Genomic DNA, 20,786 nt, shown 5'->3' with positions numbered 1-20,786 from the left:
GGCCCGCTTTCGAAATCCACCCCTAGTCTTCATCCTACCTAGGAGTTTTTATTTAAAGATTTGGGTAGGCACCAGCTTGCCCTCTGACAGTGTAGCTGGGATTTGTTCCTTATACTGTATTTGTCCAACCCTACTAGACCAACATTAAGTGTCGCTCTGGATAAGAGCGTCTGCTAAATGACTTAAATGTAAATGTAAATGTGATGTAGGGGCTGATTTAGAATTGGACGTGCGTGCGTGCGTGCACATGTTTGACATTTAAAATAGCACTCCCAATCAAACCGATCACAATCTTCTCTCACGTGGATGGAATTTTGATAGAAAAACTCAATCTTCATAAAATCTCTTTTTGTATAAACATTTCTCATGAAAAAAAACACACACACATTTTGACCTATCCTGAACCTACCTATGCATTAAAGAGCAATGCAAATTGCTCTTTAATCAGAGTAGATAAGATGCGCCCCCAGGGGAGCGTGGCCGTCAGCATTACAGGAGGTTAATGGCACCTGAATTGGGGAGGATGGGCTCGTGGTAACGGCTGAAACGGAATGAGTGGAATGGCATCAAACATGGTTTCTATGTGTCACATGGTTTCTATGTGTTTGATGCCATTCCATTCGCTCTGTTCCAGACATTATTATGAGCCGTCCTCCCCTCAGCAGCCTCCACTGGTACGAATGCATCCGTCTGCAACTAGATGGCACATAGAATAAATGCAACATCCTGTCTAACCACTGCCAGCAGTCTCCAATTGAATGATTGGACAGAATCAGACATCACATGGGGTAGAACTCACTGATGATGTCAGAAGTGTAAAACGACATAACCAACGGGAGATGGTAAATGAAAGTCCAGCAACAGCAAAAAACTAAAGAATGGAGCATTCAAAACTGTAAGTTGAAAACTCAGTGCAACGTTCGAAATAGCATTTGATCATCTGTTCAATGTATTATTTCAATATAGTGATGTCATCAAAATAAAATGTCATGAAGTGAATGAATCCCCCATGGCTGATGGTAAACATGAGTCATACTGTACAATTGGTGGCGAGTTATGGAGGAACCGTTACCCCTGTCATCTGTAAATCTTGTATCAAGTGATCAAATCCCTTCAAAAGAGTGAATGAAGGGAAGTTCTGCTCCGGACTCATTATGGAGGAGCGGGACTTTAAGGCACATGGGTATGGATCTAGCACAACCTCAGCCAGGATCTCTGGCTTAAGGCCTGTTCTGATGTCAGCTCTCCTTCATTTTAACTTTGACCATCTGAGAAATGTTATACAAAAACTGACTCTGGAACAGCAGTTCGATTCAACCTCTTTCTCAACCAACCAGCGGATAAGACAACATGAAATACCAAGCAGCTCGTTTCGGGAACAAAAAGAACACATGCACGCACACATCAACTACCGTAGCATAAATATTGTTTTTCTTTGAACCTCTTGTACAAATGAAAGATTTATTTGAAATAAATTAATTCACCTTCATACGTCGTCATTGTCGTAATAATAATAATAAAATTAATATAGCAATACATCCCTTCAGGTGAGCAAAGTCAAGGCCAAAGTCTGATTAGTTTACCACTTAAAGGACACTAGAGGTCTTTCAGACTGACTTCCTGTCAAACAGGAAGTAGAAAGATAGATGTGGTTTCCTTGAGTCGCAAAGATTTCTCATGGAATAAAATGAAACCACAGGAGGTTGGTGGCACCTTAATTGGGGAGGACGGGCTCATGATAATGGCTGGAGTGGAATCAGTGGAATGGTATCAAATACATCAAACACATGGTTTCCATGTGCTTGATGCCATTATATTTGCTCAATTCCAGCCGTTATTATGAACCGTCCTCCCTCAGCAGCCTCCACTGGATGAAACTGCCCCAGACACAGATCTTAGGTAAGTTTCAGGTGTTTGGCCCAGAATGGTTTGGGTTGAGACTTGAGCAAGGCAAGCTGATCTAAGATCTGCACCTATGGGTGACTTCTACCCAGGGCATAGTTTGGCAGACCTGTCACTTTAAAAATGGGGAACCACATTTAGTTTCCGCTTCCTTTGCCATCGTCATTGTAATCCCCTTCAAAAGAAGGAAGTGATAAAGGCAGTTATCTTCACCATAAGAAAGACTGACAACTTGTTTGTCTATTTATTACCTGCTGTTTACCTAAAACACACAACTCTGTGGAAAAGAACAAAAAGCAACAAGTCTTTGAGGCTGATGGAGCCATTCTTCAGTCACTTCAGTCACCAGCAGGGGGCTCCACTATGGCTCCAGTGAGTGCAATACCTCAGTGGAACAGATCAGAGAGGCTGAGAGGAAGAGCACATGGAGCAGAGAGCAGCATGTACAACACCAGCGTCCTGGTGACATCAGCCTCTCAGATCAGCTGAGGTGTGTCTCTCCGAGTCACAAGCCATCGGCGTTACCTCCACAGTCAGAGCTGGAAACGGATGTCTTCCGGACACACCAAATGACTTCTGATATTTTACATCTGGCTCTTTTTTGTACAGTAGTATTCACATTCACGCAAAAAGAGAGCGAGAGAGAGAGGAAAGGATAGGCAGAAATAGAGAGAAAGCAATCGAGTGACAGCGCCCTTAGAAACCCTGAGAGGAGCGGCTCTGGTGCGCTCTGATGATGTCACTGCTGGTTGCTATGTGGCAGAAGGCCCCTGGTCAATCAGTTTTAGGTGCGTCTGCGAGCACCCCGGGGCCGGGGGCCAGGATTGATGTGGCCCCCCGCGTTTTGTCAGCCTGCTCTCCTCTTTATGTGAATCTACAGAGAGAAACACAGACACGTCACACACAGCTCTCGTTATACAGGATAACATTCCGCTGGGTAGAATATAAACATGATATAAAATATTAAAGGACAGATGGTGGCGTGTGATTGGCTGACCTCGCTGAGGATGGCCCAGACAGCTGAGTCTTGGACGACAGAGAGACGCAGCGCCACCACCGGGTTGAAGGAGGTGTCTACAGCCCCCTCAGCCACACCCTTCTCAAACTGACCTAGAGAGAGAGAGAGAGAGAGAGAGAGAGAGAGAGAGAGAGAGAGAGAGAGAGAGAGAGAGAGAGAGAGAGAGAGAGAGAGAGAGAGAGAGAGAGAGAGAGAGAGAGAGAGAGAGCTGTGATTGAGGACCTTTGGACAGGTAGTTTGCACATTGTGTATCAGTCTGTGGCAGGTCACAATGAGAGTGGGTAATCTGATGTATGAGGATGTATGTGTTCTAAGGTAACGGGATACGAGGTTTGGTACAGGTCCACTCACCGACTCTGTAGAAGCGGTCATCAGTTCGCTTGTATTTCTCTTTGGACTTAGGTCCAGTTTCCTTCAAACACAGACACATGTTGTGGTTATGTTGGTAATGTTATGCACACAATAGGCCGGTAGAGAGCCTTGTTGACACTAACATACAGTATAATGCGCACCACAGGAGGTTGGTGGCTCCTTAATTGGGAAGGATGGGCTCTTGGTAATGACTGGAGTGGAATGGTATCAAAGGTATCAAACATAGAAACTATGCGTTTGATACCATTCTATTTACTCCATTCCAGCAATTATTATGAGCCGTCCTCCCCTCAGCAGCCTCCCGCCTCTGGTAGTGATATTGAATGGAGCAGGCTGTGCTCATGATCCTGTCAATAACCAATCAATAACTAACATAGACATTTTGAGTGATGATGGATCAATAAACCAATTAGAAACAAGTGCCCTGACTATTGACACATTTTTGCACACTGTGTCGTCCAAATTTTGTGTTGTCTGAATGTTGTTTTTGCATTGTTGTATGTAGTGTTTGTGTTGTCTGAATGTTGTCTTTGCATTGTATGTTGTCGTTGCGTTGTCTGAATGTTGTCTTTGCATTGTATGTTCTTTGCGTTGTCTGAATGTTGTATTTGCATTGTCTGAATGTTGTATTTGCATTGTCTGAATGTTGTCATCTTACCGAGAAGGGTAGTATCTCTACAGTGGTGTTCTCTATCCTGTCTCCAGGGTGTTCCTGGTTCCCACTGCGGAACAGGAACCTGCCAACACATCACATGTCACACACAAATATGTAAACTCACACCTTGTTTACACGTAACACTGTCCTGTCACACACTTCGCTGTGCTTTCTGTAACGACACATCTGACATGTTTAAACCAAGCCTGTGGTAGCGATGGTGCGCACACACACACAAGACCCTTCACACAGCTGATAATGAAATGTCATCAGTACAATGGTACCCTGGCAGGGTAATTTGTGCAAATCAAATCATATCAAGCCCAGACACGAGACGTCGCTGGCTGCAACAGACCGAAACAAAACACATGAAACAGAAACAGAAATGGGACGAACTAAAAGCACGTATATCTGTCATGTTTTGTCTTATATCATCTTGTCATTTTGCTTTTCCTTCTGTTCGTTTCCCCCTGCTGGTCTTATTAGGTTCGTTCCCTTTTTCTATCCCTCTCTCTCCCCCTCCCTCTCTCTCCTCTCTCTATCGTTCCGTTCCTGCTCCCAGCTGTTCCTATTCCCCTAATCATCATTTAGTCTTCCCACACCTGTTCCCGATCCTTTCCCCTGATTAGAGTCCCTATTTATTCCTTTGTGTTCCGTTCCTGTCCCGTCGGTTCCTTGTTTTGTATTCACCATGCTGTGATTGTGTTTCGCCCTGTCCTGTCGTGTTTTTTGCCTTCATCAGATGCTGCGTGTGAGCAGGTGTCTCTGTCTACTACGGCCTGCGCCTACCCGAAGCGACCTGCAGTCTGTGGCCGCTTCTCTTGTCATTCCCCTCTACAGACTAGAGGATTTCTGTTATTCCCTGTTTGGACTTGAATAAACTCTGTTTCTGTTAAGTCGCTTTTGGGTCCTCTATCACCTGCATGACAGAAGGAACCGACCAAGTAATGGACCCAGCGACTTCAGACGCTCGTTACACTGCCGTCGAGATCCATGCTCGGCAGACACGAGCAGGAATTGTCTGCTGCTCGCCATGCCGTGGAGAACCTGGCCGCTCAGGTTTCCGACCTCTCTGGACAGTTCCAGAGTCTACGTCTCGTGCCACCTGTTACTTCCTGGCCTGCCGAGCCTCCAGAACCTAGGGTTAATAACCCACCTTGCTACTCCGGGCAGCCCACTGAGTGCCGCTCCTTTCTCACGCAGTGTGAGATTGTGTTCTCTCTCCAACCCAACACATACTCTAGAGAGAGAGCTCGGGTTGCTTACGTCATTTCACTCCTTACTGGCCGGGCTCGAGAATGGGGCACAGCTATCTGGGAGGCAAGGGCTGATTGCTCTAACAAGTTCCAGAACTTTAAAGAGGAGATGATTCGGGTTTTTGACCGTTCAGTTTTTGGTAGGGAGGCTTCTAGGGCCCTGGCTTCCTTATGCCAAGGTGAACGGTCCATAACGGATTATTCTATTGAGTTTCGCACTCTTGCTGCCTCTAGTGAGTGGAACGAGCCGGCGCTGCTCGCTCGTTTTCTGGAGGGACTCACGCAGTGGTTAAGGATGAGATTCTCTCCCGGGAGGTTCCTTCAGATGTGGACTCTTTGATTGCTCTCGCCATCCGCATAGAACGACGGGTAGATCTTCGTCACCGGGCTCGTGGAAGAGAGCTCGCATCAACGGTGTTTCCCTGCTCCGCATCGCAACCATCTCCCTCCTCTGGCTTTGAGACTGAGCCCATGCAGCTGGGAGGGATTCGCATCTCGACTAAGGAGAGGGAACGGAGGATCACCAACCGCCTGTGCCTCTATTGCGGAGTTGCTGAACATTTTGTTAATTCATGTCCAGTAAGAGGCCAGAGCCCATCAGTAAGCGGAGGGCTACTGGTGAGCGCTACTACTCTGGTCTCTTCATCTAGATCTTGTACTACTATGTCGGTCCATCTACGCTGGACCGTTCGGTGCTACATGCAGTGCCTTGATTGACTCTGGGGCTGAGGGTTGTTTCATGGACGTCATGGGTTGGAAACATAACATTCCTTTCAGACCGTTAGACAAGCCTACGCCCATGTTTGCCTTAGATGGTAGTCATCTTCCCAGTATCAGATTTGAGACACTACCTTTAACCCTCACAGTATCTGGTAACCACAGTGAGACTATTTCTTTTTGATTTTCCGTTCACCGTTTACACCTGTGTCATAATCCTTCTATTGATTGGTCTAGTAATTCTATCCTATCCTGGAACGTTTCTTGTCATGTGAAGTGTTTAATGTCTGCTATCCCTCCCGTTTCTTCTGTCCCTACTTCCCAGGAGGAACCTGGCGATTTGACAGGAGTGCCGGAGGAATATCATGATCTGCGCACGGTCTTCAGTCGGTCCCGTTCCTCCTCACCGGTCGTATGATTGTAGTATTGATCTCCTTCCGGGGACCACTCCTCCTCGAGGTAGACTATACTCTCTGTCGGCTCCCGAACGTAAGGCTCTCGAGGATTATTTGTCTGTGTCTCTTGACGCCGGTACCATAGTGCCTTCTTCTTCTCCGGCCGGGGCGGGGTTCTTTTTGTTAAGAAGAAGGACGGTACTCTGCGCCCCTGTGGATTATCGAGGCTGAATGACATAACGGTTAAGAATCGTTATCCGCTTCCCCTTATGTCATCAGCCTTCGAGATTCTGCAGGGAGCCAGGTGCTTTACTAAGTTGGACCTTCGTAACGCTTACCATCTCGTGCGCATCAGAGAGGGGGACGAGTGGAAAACGGCGTTTAACACTCCGTTAGGGCATTTTGAGTACCGGGTTCTGCCGTTCGGTCTCGCCAATGCGCCAGCTGTTTTTCAGGCATTAGTTAATGATGTTCTGAGAGACATGCTGAACATTTTTGTTTTTGTCTATCTTGACGATATCCTGATTTTTTCTCCGTCACTCGAGATTCATGTTCAGCACGTTCGACGTGTTCTACAGCGCCTTTTAGAGAATTGTCTCTACGTAAAGGCTGAGAAGTGCTCTTTTCATGTCTCCTCCGTTACTTTTCTCGGTTCCGTTATTTCCGCTGAAGGCATTCAGATGGATTCCGCTAAGGTCCAAGCTGTCAGTGATTGGCCCGTTCCAAGGTCACGTGTCGAGTTGCAGCGCTTTTAGGTTTCGCTAATTTCTATCGGCGTTTCATTCGTAATTTCGGTCACCCCTCTCACAGCTCTTACTTCTGTCAAGACGTGTTTTAAGTGGTCCGGTTCCGCCCAGGGAGCTTTTGATCTTCTAAAAGAACGTTTTACGTCCGCTCCTATCCTCGTTACTCCTGACGTCACTAGACAATTCATTGTCGAGGTTGACGCTTCAGAGGTAGGCGTGGGAGCCATTCTATCCCAGCGCTTCCAGTCTGACGATAAGGTTCATCCTTGCGCTTATTTTTCTCATCGCCTGTCGCCATCTGAAACTATGATGTGGGTAACCGTGAACTGCATCCGCTTAGCCCTAGGCGAATGGCGAAGTGGTTGGAGGGGGCGACCGTTCCTTTTGTCGTTTGGACAGACCATAAGAACCTTGAGTGTTCTGCCAAACGACTTAATGCCCGTCAAGCTTGTTGGGCGTTGTTTTTCGCTCGTTTCGAGTTTGTGATTTCTTAAGCAAGAACACCAAGCCTGATGCCTTATCCCGTCTGTTTAGTTCTTCTGTGGCTTCTACTGATCTCGAGGGGATTCTTCCTTATGGGCGTGTTGTCGGGTTGACAGTCTGGGGAATTGAAAGACAGGTTAAGCAAGCACTCACGCACACTGCGTCGCCGCGCGCTTGTCCTAGTAACCTCCTTTTCGTTCCTGTTTCCACTCGTCTGGCTGTTCTTCAGTGGGCTCACTCTGCCAAGTTAGCTGGTCATCCCGGTGTTCGAGGCACTCTTGCGTCTATTCGCCAGCGCTTTTGGTGGCCGACTCAGGAGCGTGACACGCGCCGTTTCGTGGCTGCGTGTTCAGACTGCGCGCAGAAGAAGTCTGGTAATTTTTTTTCTGCTTCTGCTCCTGGTCTTGCTGGGTCTCAGTCTGTTCCCTGCCATCGCATCTCTCCTGTTCTTGTTCCTGCCCTTGCTGTGTCTCAGTCTGTCCCTAGTTCTCATTTTTTTTTAGAGTAGTACCCTAGTTTCCCTTTTTATCGTTTTTTCGTTACGGTCCTGAGGAGAGGAGTTGGGTTCTTTCTCGGGACGTGCTGGACCGTTTGATCTATGATTTCCTCCGTTGCCGCCAGTGTTCCTCCTCGAGAGCGCCAGGAGGCGCTCGGTGAGTGGGGGGTACTGTCATGTTTTGTCTTATATCATCTTGTCATTTTGCTTTTCCTTCTGTTCGTTTCCCCCTGCTGGTCTTATTAGGTTCGTTCCCTTTTTCTATCCCTCTCTCTCCCCCTCCCTCTCTCTCCTCTCTCTATCGTTCCGTTCCTGCTCCCAGCTGTTCCTATTCCCCTAATCATCATTTAGTCTTCCCACACCTGTTCCCGATCCTTTCCCTGATTAGAGTCCCTATTTATTCCTTTGTGTTCCGTTCCTGTCCCGTCGGTTCCTTGTTTTGTATTCACCATGCTGTGATTGTGTTTCGCCCTGTCCTGTCGTGTTTTTTGCCTTCATCAGATGCTGCGTGTGAGCAGGTGTCTCTGTCTACTACGGCCTGCGCCTACCCGAAGCGACCTGCAGTCTGTGGCCGCTTCTCTTGTCATTCCCCTCTACAGACTAGAGGATTTCTGTTATTCCCTGTTTGGACTTGAATAAACTCTGTTTCTGTTAAGTCGCTTTTGGGTCCTCTATCACCTGCATGACAATATCCTACCAACGAGACATTCAAATCTAATATCTTACGGTTCACTGTGTCGTTGCTAAACGACGACACATACAGCTGGCAGGTTATACACTCCATCGGCAGGATAGAACTAGAGGTCGACCGATTATGATTTTTCAACGCTGATAGCGATTATTGGAGGACCAAAAAAAGCCGATACCGATTAATCGGCCAATTGTTTATTTTTTATTTGTAATAATGACAATTACAAAAATACTGAATGAACACTTATTTTAACTTAATATAATACATCAATAAAATCAATTTAGTCTCAAGTAAATAATGAAACATGTTCAATTTGGTTTAAATAATGCAAAAACAAAGTTTTGGAGAAGAAAGTAAAAGTGCAATATGTGCCATGTAAAAAAGCTAACGTTTAAGTTCCTTGCTCAAAACATGAGACCATATGAAAGCTGGTGGTTCCTTTTAACATGAGTCTTCAATATTCCCAGGTAAGAAGTTTAAGGTTGTAGTTATTATATGAAATATAGGACTATTTACATTTACATTTACATTTAAGTCATTTAGCAGACGCTCTTATCCAGAGCGACTTACAAATTGGTGCATTCACCTTATGACATCCAGTGGAACAGCCACTTTACAATAGTGCATCTAAATCTTTTAAGGGGGGGGGGGGTGAGAAGGATTACTTTATCCTATCCTAGGTATTCCTTAAAGAGGTGGGGTTTCAGGTGTCTCCGGAAGGTGGTGATTGACTCCGCTGTCCTGGCGTCGTGAGGGAGTTTGTTCCACCATTGGGGGGGCCAGAGCAGCGAACAGTTTTGACTGGGCTGAGCGGGAACTGTGTTAATGGTATTAAACAAAATGGTAATGATTCATTAATTATGTTAAATCATGCAAATAACATGTCTGTGTATAGCCGTATAAGAACACTGCTGAGTCTGCCCAGAGAAAGCTCCTGATTGACATGTGTACTATGGTGCATTGAGTTGGTTGGAACCTCTCTAGCACGCTGACAATACAATACACGCTCCCTCAACATTATTAGGACAGGGAAACCAGACACATGCTCAGGCGCACACACTCCCTCAACATTATCAGGACAGAGAAACCAGACACATGCTCGGGTACGCACGCTCCCTCAACATTATCAGGACAGAGAAAACAGACACATGCTCATTGCTCACATGGAGCACTCCAACATTACTTTTTTTATTTTTTTTTACAAATCTCGTAAATTATGGTTATGAAATAAACCAAAACTTGTTTCTCACAAATGTAGCAGGTCGTGAACTCTACTAGGGCTGTTGTGGTGGTCATATTGACTGGTGGTCATATTGACTGGTGGTCATATTGACTGCAATCAAATTCCATGTGACCGTTGAGTCACGGTAATCTCCTTTTATGCACTCTGGACATACCTTTGTAGTACCCAACTTGCTAACAAGAATCAGGTCCTAATGGCCTGGTCCTCAGGGTTCTATTGTCCCTCTAACCCAGGGGTGGACAATTCCAGTCAACAGGGGGCCTGATTGGTGTCACGGTTTTGCCCCAGCCTCAGCTAACACACCTGACTCCAATAATCACCTAGTCATGATCTTCACTTTAGAATACAAATTGATTACATTTACATTTACATTTAAGTCATTTAGCAGACGCTCTTATCCAGAGCGACTTACAAATTGGTGCATTCACCTTATGACATCCAGTGGAACAGTCACTTTACAATAGTGCATCTAAATCTTAAAGGGGGGGGGGGGGGGATACTTATCCTATCCTAGAAAAGAGGTGGGGTTTCAGGTGTCTCCGGAAGGTGGTGATTGACTTTCCTAAGTCATTTCCTACGTCTCGATGCAGAGTTGCAGTGAAAAGATAAAGACAGTGCTGTGTTTTGCTCTGAAGCCTGATTGAATCATTTTTTTAAAGCAGTTGTGTTTACTGTTCACGTGTTGAATCCCGACGTATCAATCCTGGATGCTCGTGTTTCAAAAAGCAAAGAAGAAAAGAGCAGTGACAGCCATGGTTGGCGGAGGAGCTGAAGAACAGGAAAAGCCTCCCGCTTCATTTCAGTCTCATGGATGGGAGCATTTAGGCTTCCCTGTCAAATATGGAGATGGAAGAAGGGTGGTGGACAACACCATTACGGTGTGTGGGCATTGTGCCACAAGAAAGCCGTATGCTCATGGAAATACATTGAGCGTGGCCACACATTTAGAGCGTCATCACCCTGGTGTGTCAGTGGCGGGAGCCAACTCAGCCAAGAGACAACTTCTCCCGGCGGCATTTAAGCAGCCCGTTGCTGTAGAATCAGACCGGGTTAAAGCCATCACCAAATCTATTGGGTTTTTTTATCTCTGCAGACATGAGGCCATATTCTGTTGTGGAAAACAAAGGGTTTAAAAAAATATGGTGAAAGTGCTTGAGCCATTCTACAAAATCCCCTGGCGCACCCACTTCAGTATAAAGATCATGCCAGATCTTTAGGAACCGGAAAATAACAAAATTGGGAGGATCAGGAAGGTTTCCTTTTTCCACCGGAGCACAACAGCCACTCATGTGCTTAACACCAAGCAAGAAATGCTTCAGCTACCAACTCACAAGCTCATACACCATGTCACAACAAGATGGAACTCCACCTATGACATGTTGGAGCTCGATCTTGAGCAGCAGGCAGCTGTGAAAGTGGCAGGAGGAGGTCCTCCAGGTGCTCAAACCCCTCAAAACGGTTACAACCTTATTGAGCACCGAAACTGCACCGTCGGTGTCCATGATCCTGCCTCTGAAAACAAGGAATAAACAGCTGTGTTTGCTAGGGATGGAGAAAAAAATAATAAGAAAAAAAACCTCAGGCCCCTGAGGACTGGAGTTATTTCTCTCTATACCATTTGTATTTCATATACCTTTGACTATTGGATGTTCTTATAGGCACTATAGTATTGCCAGTGTAACAGTATAGTTTCCGTCCCTCTCCTCGCTCCTACCTGGGCTCGAACCAGGAACACATCGACAACAGCCACCCCTGAAGCAGCGTTACCCATGCAGAGCAAGGAGAACAAACACTCCAAGTCTCAGAGCGAATGACACCCCGCTAACTAGCTAGCTATTTCACATCGGTTACACGAGCCTAATCTCGGGAGTTGATAGGATGAAGTCATAAACAGCGCAATGCTTGAAGCATTGCGAAGAGCTGCTGGCAAACATACGAATGTGCTGTTTGAATGAATGCTTACGAGCCTGCTGCTGCCTACCACCGCTCAGTCAGACTGCTCTATCAAATCATAGACTTAATTATAACATAATAACACACAGAAATACGAGCCTTTTGTCATTAATATGGTCGAATCCGGAAACTATCATTTCGAAAACAAAACGTTTATTCTTTCAGTGAAATAGTAGAAATACGGAACCGTTCCGTATTTTATCTAACGGATGGCATCCCTAAGTCTAAATATTGCTGTTACATTGTACAACCTTCAATGTTATGTTATAATTATGAACAATTCTGGCAAATTAATCAAGGCCTTTATTAGAACGAGCCAGGCGGCCCAAACTGCTGCATATACCCTGACTGCTTGCACGGAACGCAAGAGAAGTGACACAATAGCCCTAGTTATAAGAAATTCATGTTAGCAGGCAATATTAACTAAATATGCAGGTTAAAAAATATATACTTGTGCATTGATTTTAAAGAAAGGCATTGATGTTTATGGTTAGGTATATTGGTGCAACGACAGTGCTTTTTTTGCAAATGCGCTTGTTAAATTATCACCCGTTTATCGAAGTAGGCTGTGATTCAATGAGCCGCATCGATTATATGCAACGCAGGACACGCTAGATAAACTAGTAATATCATCAACCATGTGTAGTTAACTAGTGATTATGCTAAGATTGATTGTTTTTTATAAGATAAGTTTATTGCTAGCTAGCAACTTACCTTGGCAGGTAGTCAGCCTGCCACGCAGGCTCCTCGTGGAGTGCAATGCAAGGCAGGTGGTTAGAGTGTTGGATTAGTAACCGGAAGGTTACAAAAAAAGAACCCCCGAGCTGACAAGGTAAAAATCTGTCGTTCTGCCCCTGAACAAGGCAGTTAACCCGTTCCTAGGCCATCATTGAAAATAATAATGTGTTCTTAACTGACTTGCCAAGTTAAATAAAGGTGTAAAAAAATACAAAAAAGAATAATAATAATAAAGAAAATCAGCAAATCGGTGTCCAAAAATACAGATGACCAATTGTTATGAAAACTTGAAATCGGCCCTAATTAATCGTCCATTCTGATTAATCGGTCGACCTCTAGATAGAACAGCAGCCTCTGGTAAGACAAGGGGTGACGGTCTCTGTATATTTGTAAACAACAGCTGGTGATTGATATCTAAGGAAGACTCAAGGTTTTGCTTGCCTGAGGTAGAGTATCTCATGATAAGCTGTAGATCTACCTAGACAGTTTTCATCTGTATTTTTTTGTAGCTGTCTAAGACCGCACTCAATGAGATGTATTCCTCCATAAGCAAACAGGAAAACGTTCATCCAGAGGCGGCGCTCATAGTGGCCAGGGACTTTAATGCAGGGAAACACCACATCAGTCACTGGCTTCAAAAATAAGTGCATCGATGAAGTCTTCCCCACAGTGACTGTACGTACATACCCCAATCAGAAGCCATGGATTACAGGCAACATCCGCACTGAGCTAAAAGGGTAGAGCTGCCGCTTTAAAGAAGCGGGACTCTAACCCGGAAACTTATTAGAAATCCTGCTATGCCCTCTGACAAACCATCAAACAGGCAAAGTATCAATACAGGACTAAGATCAAACACCGGCTCCGACGCTCATCGGATGTGGCAGGATTTGTAAACTATTACAGACTACAAAGGGAAGCACATCCGAGAACTGCCCAGTGACATGAGCCTACCAGCCAAGCTAAATAAAGTCTATGCTCGCTTCGAGGCAAGTAACACTGAAACATGCACGAGAGCATCAGCTGTTCCGGACGGCTGTGTGATCACGCTCTCCGCAGCCGATGTGAGTAAGACCTTTAAACAGTTCAACATTCACAAGGCAGCAGGGCCAGACAGATTACCAGGACGTGTACTCCAAGCATGCACTGACCAACTGGCAAGTGTCTTCACTGATATTTTCAACCTCTCCCTGTCCGGGTCTGTAATACCAACTTGTTTCAAGCAGACCACCATATTCCTAAATGACTACCGACCCATAGCACTCAAGTCTGTAGCCATGAAGTGCTTTGAAAGGGTAGTGATGGCTCAAAACACCATTATCCAAGAAACCCTAGACCCACTCCAATTTGCATACCGCCCCAACAGATCCACAGATGATGCAATCTCTATTGCACTCCACACTGTCCTTTCCCACCTGGACAAAAGGAACACCTATGTGAGAATGCTATTCATTGACTACAGCTCAGCGTTCAACACCATAGTGCCCTCAAAGCTCATCACTAAGCTAAGGACCCTGGGACTAAACACCTCCCTCTGCAACTGGATCCTGGACTTCCTGACAGGTCGCCCCCGGGTGGTAAGGGTAGGTAACAACACATCCGCCACGCTGATCCTCAACACGGAGGCCCCTCAAGGGTGCGTGCTCAGTCCCCTCCTGTACTCCCTGTTCACTCATGACTGTACGGCCAGGCATGACTCCAACACCATCATTAAGTTTGCAGATGGTAGGCCTGATCACCGACAATGACAAGACAGCCTATAGGGAGGTCATCAGAGACCTGATTGTGTGGTGCAAGGACAACAACTTCCCCCTCAACGTGATCAAGACAAAGGACATTATTGTGGATTACAGGAAAAGGAGGACCGAGCATGCCCACATTCTCATCGACGGGGCTGTAGTGGAGAGTGAGAGCTTCAAGTTCCTTGGTGTCCACATCACCAACAAACTGATGGTCCAAACACATCAAGACAGTCGTGAAGAGGGCACGACAAAGCCTATTCCCCCTCAGGAGACTGAAAAGATTTGGCAAGGGTCCTCAGAACCTCAAAAGGTTCTGCAGCTGCACCATTAAGAGCATCCTGATGGGTTGCATCACTGCCTGGTATGGAGCTACAGAGGGTAGTGCGAACGGCCCAGTACATCACCGGGGCCAAACTTCCTGCCATCCAGGACCTCTATACCAGGCAGTGTCAGGGGAAGGCCCTAAAAAATTGTTTAAGACTCAACCACCCTAGTCATAGACTGTTTTCTCTGCTACCGCACGGCAAGCGGTACTGGAGCACCAAGTCTAGGTCCAAGATGCTTTTAAACAGCTTCTACCCCCAAGCCATAAGACTCCTGAACATCTAATGAAATGGCTACCCAGACTATTTGTATTGCCCCTCCACCCTCTTCTATGATGCTGCTAGTCTCTGTTATTATCTATGCATAGTCACTTTAATAACTCTACCAACATGTAGGGCTCCTGAGTGTCGCAGTGGTCTAAGGCATTGTATCTTAGCGCTTGAGGTGTCATTACAGATACCCTGGTTCAAATCCAGGCTGTATCACAACCGGCCGTGATTGGGAGTCCCATTGGGCAGCGCACCATTGGCCCGGGTTTGGCCGTCATTGTAAATAAGAATTTGTTCTTAACTGACTTGCCTAGTAAAATTATTATTATTATTTTTTACATATTACCTCGACTAACCGGTGCCTCCGCACATTGACTCTGTACCGGTACACGCTATATATAGCCTCACTATTGTTATTTTACTGCTGCTCTTTAATTATTTGAATGATTAGTTATTTTGTTATTTCTTAAAACTGCATTGTTGGTTTAGGGATTGTAAGCAAGCATTTCACTGTTGTATTCGGCGCAATAGACAAATCAAATTTGAATTTGATTGATTTGATACACATGAAACACGACACATGAAACACTACACATGAAACAGAATGATGAGTTGGACTCTTTTTCATCTCAGTCAATCACCTTGAAGCTCCCTGACTTCTCTAACACCTCTATCGCCTCTTTCTACTCATCCACATCACCTCATCTCTGTCTCCTTCCTCCACCTCCTCTCTTTCTACTCATCCATTCCATCCACATCACCTCATCTCTGTCTCCTTCCTCCACCACCTCTCTTTCTACTCATCCATTCCATCCACATCACCTCATCTCTGTCTCCTTCCTCCACCACCTCTCTTTCTACTCATCCATTCCATCCACATCACCTCATCTCTGTCTCCTTCCTCCACCACCTCTCTTTCTACTCATCCATTCCATCCACATCACCTCATCTCTGTCTCCTTCCTCCACCACCTCTCTTTCTACTCATCCATTCCATCCATATCACCTCATCTCTGTCTCATTCCTCCACCATCTCTCTTTCTACTCATCCATTCCATCCACATCACCTCATCTCTGTCTCCTTCCTCCACCACCTCTCTTTCTACTCATCCATTCCATCCACATCACCTCATCTCTGTCTCCTTCCTCCACCACCTCTCTTTCTACTCATCCATTCCATCCACATCACCTCATCTCTGTCTCCTTCCTCCACCACCTCTCTTTCTACTCATCCATTCCATCCACATCACCTCATCTCTGTCTCCTTCCTCCACCACCTCTCTTTCTACTCATCCATTCCATCCACATCACCTCATCTCTGTCTCCTTCCTCCACCACCTCTCTTTCTACTCATCCATTCCATCCATATCACCTCATCTCTGTCTCCTTCCTCCACCATCTCTCTTTCTACTCATCCATTCCATCCACATCACCTCATCTCTGTCTCCTTCCTCCACCACCTCTCTTTCTACTCATCCATTCCATCCACATCACCTCATCTCTGTCTCCTTCCTCCACCACCTCTCTTTCTACTCATCCATTCCATCCACATCACCTCATCTCTGTCTCCTTCCTCCACCACCTCTCTTTCTACTCATCCATTCCATCCACATCACCTCATCTCTGTCTCCTTCCTCCACCACCTCTCTTTCTACTCATCCATTCCATCCATATCACCTCATCTCTGTCTCCTTCCTCCACCACCTCTCTTTCTACTCATCCATTCCATCCACATCACCTCATCTCTGTCTCCTTCCTCCACCACCTCTCTTTCTACTCATCCATTCCATCCACATCACCTCATCTCTGTCTCCTTCCTCCACCACCTCTCTTTCTACTCATCCATTCCATCCACATCACCTCATCTCTGTCTCCTTCCTCCACCTCCTCTCTTTCTACTCATCCATTCCATCCACATCACCTCATCTCTGTCTCCTTCCTCCACCACCTCTCTTTCTACTCATCCATTCCATCCACATCACCTCATCTCTGTCTCCTTCCTCCACCACCTCTCTTTCTACTCATTCATTCCATCCACATCACCTCATCTCTGTCTCCTTCCTCCACCACCTCTCTTTCTACTCATCCACATCACCTCATCTCTGTCTCCTTCCTCCACCACCTCTCTTTCTACTCATCCACATCACCTCATCTCTGTCTCCTTCCTCCACCACCTCTCTTTCTACTCATCCACATCACCTCATCTCTGTCTCCTTCCTCCACCTCCTCTCTTTCTACTCATCCACATCACCTCATCTCTGTCTCCTTCCTCCACCTCCTCTCTTTCTACTCATCCACATCACCTCATCTCTGTCTCCTTCCTCCACCACCTCTCTTTCTACTCATCCACATCACCTCATCTCTGTCTCCTTCCTCCACCTCCTCTCTTTCTACTCATCCACATCACCTCATCTCTGTCTCCTTCCTCCACCACCTCTCTTTCTTTCTCCTTCCAACCCTTTCCGCTCTTTCTTTCTGTGAATCACCCAGGGTGTCCTGGGAGTTCTTATTTTAGAACACCCTCATTAGCAGACACTGAGCCCCAGAGAGAGGCACGCTTAAGCTTGTGGAAGAGGAAGATTGTATGTATGGCACGACATCCCTTTTCCCTCAGAAATGCACACACACAGCTCCATCTCCCTCCTCACCTCTCTATGTTGATGGGCTTGTCAAACTTGAAGAGGACGTAGTCTCCAGCAGTAGGATTGATGGCCCAGAAGAAGTCTTCTCCCAGGTAGGTCTTCTCCAAAGTGTGGCCCTGGTACACCTGCACAGCACAGCGCAGCACTGTCAGCTGAATGCATTCAAAACATCTCAGTATACTTCACAAATAACTATATCAAACCATTATATCGTACTACCTTACATTTTGAAATAAAAAGCCAATGGTGAAACAGGCTTTAAAACAATATATATTTTTCAACTCATAAGAAGGTTAAGCCAGAAAGGTGTCTGTGAGGGTGATTTAAAGGTGATGTACCTTGAGAGATGTGGACACCTCAGCAGGCGGGTTCACATGGATCTTATGGAGCAGGGGCTTCAGGAAGTCCTTATCCTAAACAGCAAGTGGAAGTGAGACAGTAGCATAGATGACCGGAAGGGGTCATACCAGGGGGAAGTGAGCCTCGTATGGTGAGTTGAGGAGATATGTGGGTAGATGGAGGTGGTGATTGGACATATGGTAAAAGGCTGATGCAGAGAGAGTGATCTAGGGTGAGAGGGAGGGTGCTAGAGAGAGGATGAGAGGTTTGGGACCCACAGTGAGTTTCTGGATCTTTCCGGCCAGAGAGGAGTGCAGCCCCACGTGTTGAAAAAGAGAGGGCCTGAACCGCACACGCAGACTCGACTTCTGCCTCTCACAATGCTTCTGCAGGGAGAAAGGGTAGATTGTGAAAAAAAGTTGAAGATACCCCCTCCCCACACACAGTTTTTACGTACCGCGTCTTTCTCTGGGTTACACACTTTGACCCAGAGGATGTGGTCCAGTAGCCAATCAATGGGCTTCTCCTTATAGAACATGAGGATAAACTCTACTATGAGGTTGAGATCTGGAGCCTGGAACATCTTACCTGAGAGAGGGAGGGAGAGGAGAGGTCGATGGGGAGAGAGAGGGGGAGGAGAGGTCGATGGGGAGAGGGAGGGGAGGAGAGGAGGAGGAGAGATGGGGAGAGAGAGGGGGGGGAGGGTCGAGGGGAGGTCGATGGGGAGAGAGAGGGGAGGAGAGGTCGATGGGGAGGGAGGGAGAGAGGAGAGGTCGATGGGGAGGTCGATGGGGAGAGGGAGGGGGAGGAGAGGTCGATGGGGAGAGGGAGGGGGAGGAGAGGTCGATGGGGAGAGGGAGGGGAGGAGAGGTCGATGGGGAGAGAGAGGGTCGAGAGGAGAGGTCGATGGGGAGAGAGAGGGAGGGAGATGGGGAGAGGTCGATGGGGAGAGAGAGGGAGAGGAGAGGTCGATGGGGAGAGAGAGGGGAGGAGAGGTCGATGGGGAGAGGGAGGGAGAGGAGAGGTCGATGGGGAGAGAGAGGGAGAGGAGAGGTCGATGGGGAGAGAGGGGGAGGAGAGGTCGATGGGGAGAGGGAGGGAGAGGAGAGGTCGATGGGGAGAGGGAGGGGAGGAGAGGTCGATGGGGAGAGGGAGGGAGAGGAGAGGTCGATGGGGAGAGGGAGGGAGGAGAGAGAGGTCGATGGGGAGAGAGAGGGGGAGGAGAGGTCGATGGGGAGAGAGAGGGGGAGGAGAGGTCGATGGGGAGAGAGAGGGGGAGGAGAGGTCGATGGGGAGAGAGAGGGGGGTCGAGGAGAGGTCGATGGGGAGAGGAGGGGGAGGAGAGGTCGATGGGGAGAGAGAGGGGGAGGAGAGGGAGAGGGATGGGGAGAGAGAGGGGGAGGGAGAGGTCGATGGGGAGAGAGAGGGAGGAGAGGTCGAGGGGAGAGGGAGGGGGAGGAGAGGTCGATGGGGAGAGAGAGGGAGAGGAGAGGTCGATGGGGAGAGAGAGGGAGAGGAGAGGTCGATGGGGAGAGAGAGGGGAGGAGAGGTCGATGGGGAGAGGGAGGGAGAGGAGAGGTCGATGGGGAGAGAGAGGGGGAGGAGAGGTCGATGGGGAGAGGGGGGGAGGAGAGGTCGATGGGGAGAGGGAGGGGGAGGAGAGGTCGATGGGGAGAGGGAGGGGAGGAGAGGTCGATGGGGAGAGAGAGGGGGAGGAGAGGTCGATGGGGAGAGAGAGGGAGAGGAGAGGTCGATGGGGAGAGGGAGGGGAGGAGAGGTCGATGGGGAGAGGGAGGGGGAGGAGGAGGGGAGGGGAGGGGAGAGGTCGATGGGGAGAGGGAGGGAGAGGAGAGGTCGATGGGGAGAGAGAGGGGAGGAGAAAGAGGAGGGAGTGAAACAGGGAGAGCGGGAGGTTGGGGGATCGATAGCGAGATGGAGAGTGGAAGACAGAGCATAGAAGGAGTATGTTAAGTGGGATGGCCACTCAAACCTTTGTTTTTTTACACCCTTAAAAGCCTCCTGATGTTTGCTGATGTTCCATAATTTTAGCTGACAGTCAGTGTTCGTTAATAACCCGCTGGAGTCTAAGGGCCTGGGTCTGGGTTTCTACTAAGCTAACATATGGAATTGTTTTAAAATGGTCATACCAAGCTATGTGATTATTTGATGAAGCATTGAATTTGGCCTCACTGCTATTAGCCCATAGAAACACATTGAATAACATATTCATCCATGGAGAAAAAAAACGATAGTCAAAAAAATTTGGGGGAGGAAGTATGTTTTGAAGTGTCAGCCCATATCTGAGATATATACTAAAACTCAGGAAATGGTGCCATTTCCTGGTTGCAAATATTCTAATAGTTCACCTAATTTCAATTTATGTGACAAAACAAGCAGTCCTGTAGATAATCATTGTACCGTCGAAACCGCTGTGAAATATCTTTTTAGCTGGTTTACAAAGATAAATATGGGAAAGGGGGATATCTAGTCAGTTGTACAACTGAATGTATTCAACTGAAATGTGTCTTCTGCATTTAACCCTTTCTGAATCAGAAAGGTGTGGGGGGCTGCCATAATCGACATCCAAGTATTCGGCGCCCGTGGGAACTGCCTTGCTCAGGGGCAGAACGACAGATTTTTACCTTGTCAGCACAGGGATTTGATCCAGCAACCTTTCGGTTACTGGCACAACACTCTAACCACTAGGCTACCTGCCACCCCTACACTCTAATCCCTGGGCTACCTGCCGCCCCTACACTCTAATCCCTGGGCTACCTGCCGCCCCTACACTCTAATCCCTGGGCTACCT

At 47.2% G+C, this 20,786-nt stretch overlaps 1 protein-coding gene across 1 annotated transcript in view; it reads right to left on the bottom strand.

Moving 5' to 3' along the window:
• Nucleotides 1-1,447: 1,447 nt before the first annotated feature.
• LOC124044193 (alpha-1,3-mannosyl-glycoprotein 4-beta-N-acetylglucosaminyltransferase A-like) overlaps nucleotides 1,448-20,786 on the bottom strand; it is an 85,199-nt gene continuing 65,860 nt past the window's right edge. Inside the window, exons 9-16 of the mRNA XM_046363725.1 lie at nucleotides 18,435-18,565; nucleotides 18,256-18,363; nucleotides 17,977-18,051; nucleotides 17,645-17,763; nucleotides 3,951-4,029; nucleotides 3,272-3,332; nucleotides 2,900-3,012; nucleotides 1,448-2,776 (exon numbers count right to left, since the gene is read on the bottom strand). Coding sequence (XP_046219681.1) covers nucleotides 2,750-2,776; nucleotides 2,900-3,012; nucleotides 3,272-3,332; nucleotides 3,951-4,029; nucleotides 17,645-17,763; nucleotides 17,977-18,051; nucleotides 18,256-18,363; nucleotides 18,435-18,565 — 713 coding nt within the window. The 3' untranslated portion in view covers nucleotides 1,448-2,749. The remainder of the gene's footprint in view (nucleotides 2,777-2,899; nucleotides 3,013-3,271; nucleotides 3,333-3,950; nucleotides 4,030-17,644; nucleotides 17,764-17,976; nucleotides 18,052-18,255; nucleotides 18,364-18,434; nucleotides 18,566-20,786) is intronic.

This window comes from Oncorhynchus gorbuscha, linkage group LG09, assembly GCF_021184085.1.
Source record: "Oncorhynchus gorbuscha isolate QuinsamMale2020 ecotype Even-year linkage group LG09, OgorEven_v1.0, whole genome shotgun sequence".
NCBI classification, from domain to species: domain Eukaryota; kingdom Metazoa; phylum Chordata; class Actinopteri; order Salmoniformes; family Salmonidae; genus Oncorhynchus; species Oncorhynchus gorbuscha.
Note: the sequence above shows the minus strand (reverse complement) of the source record. Positions and strands in the feature narration are given on the sequence as shown.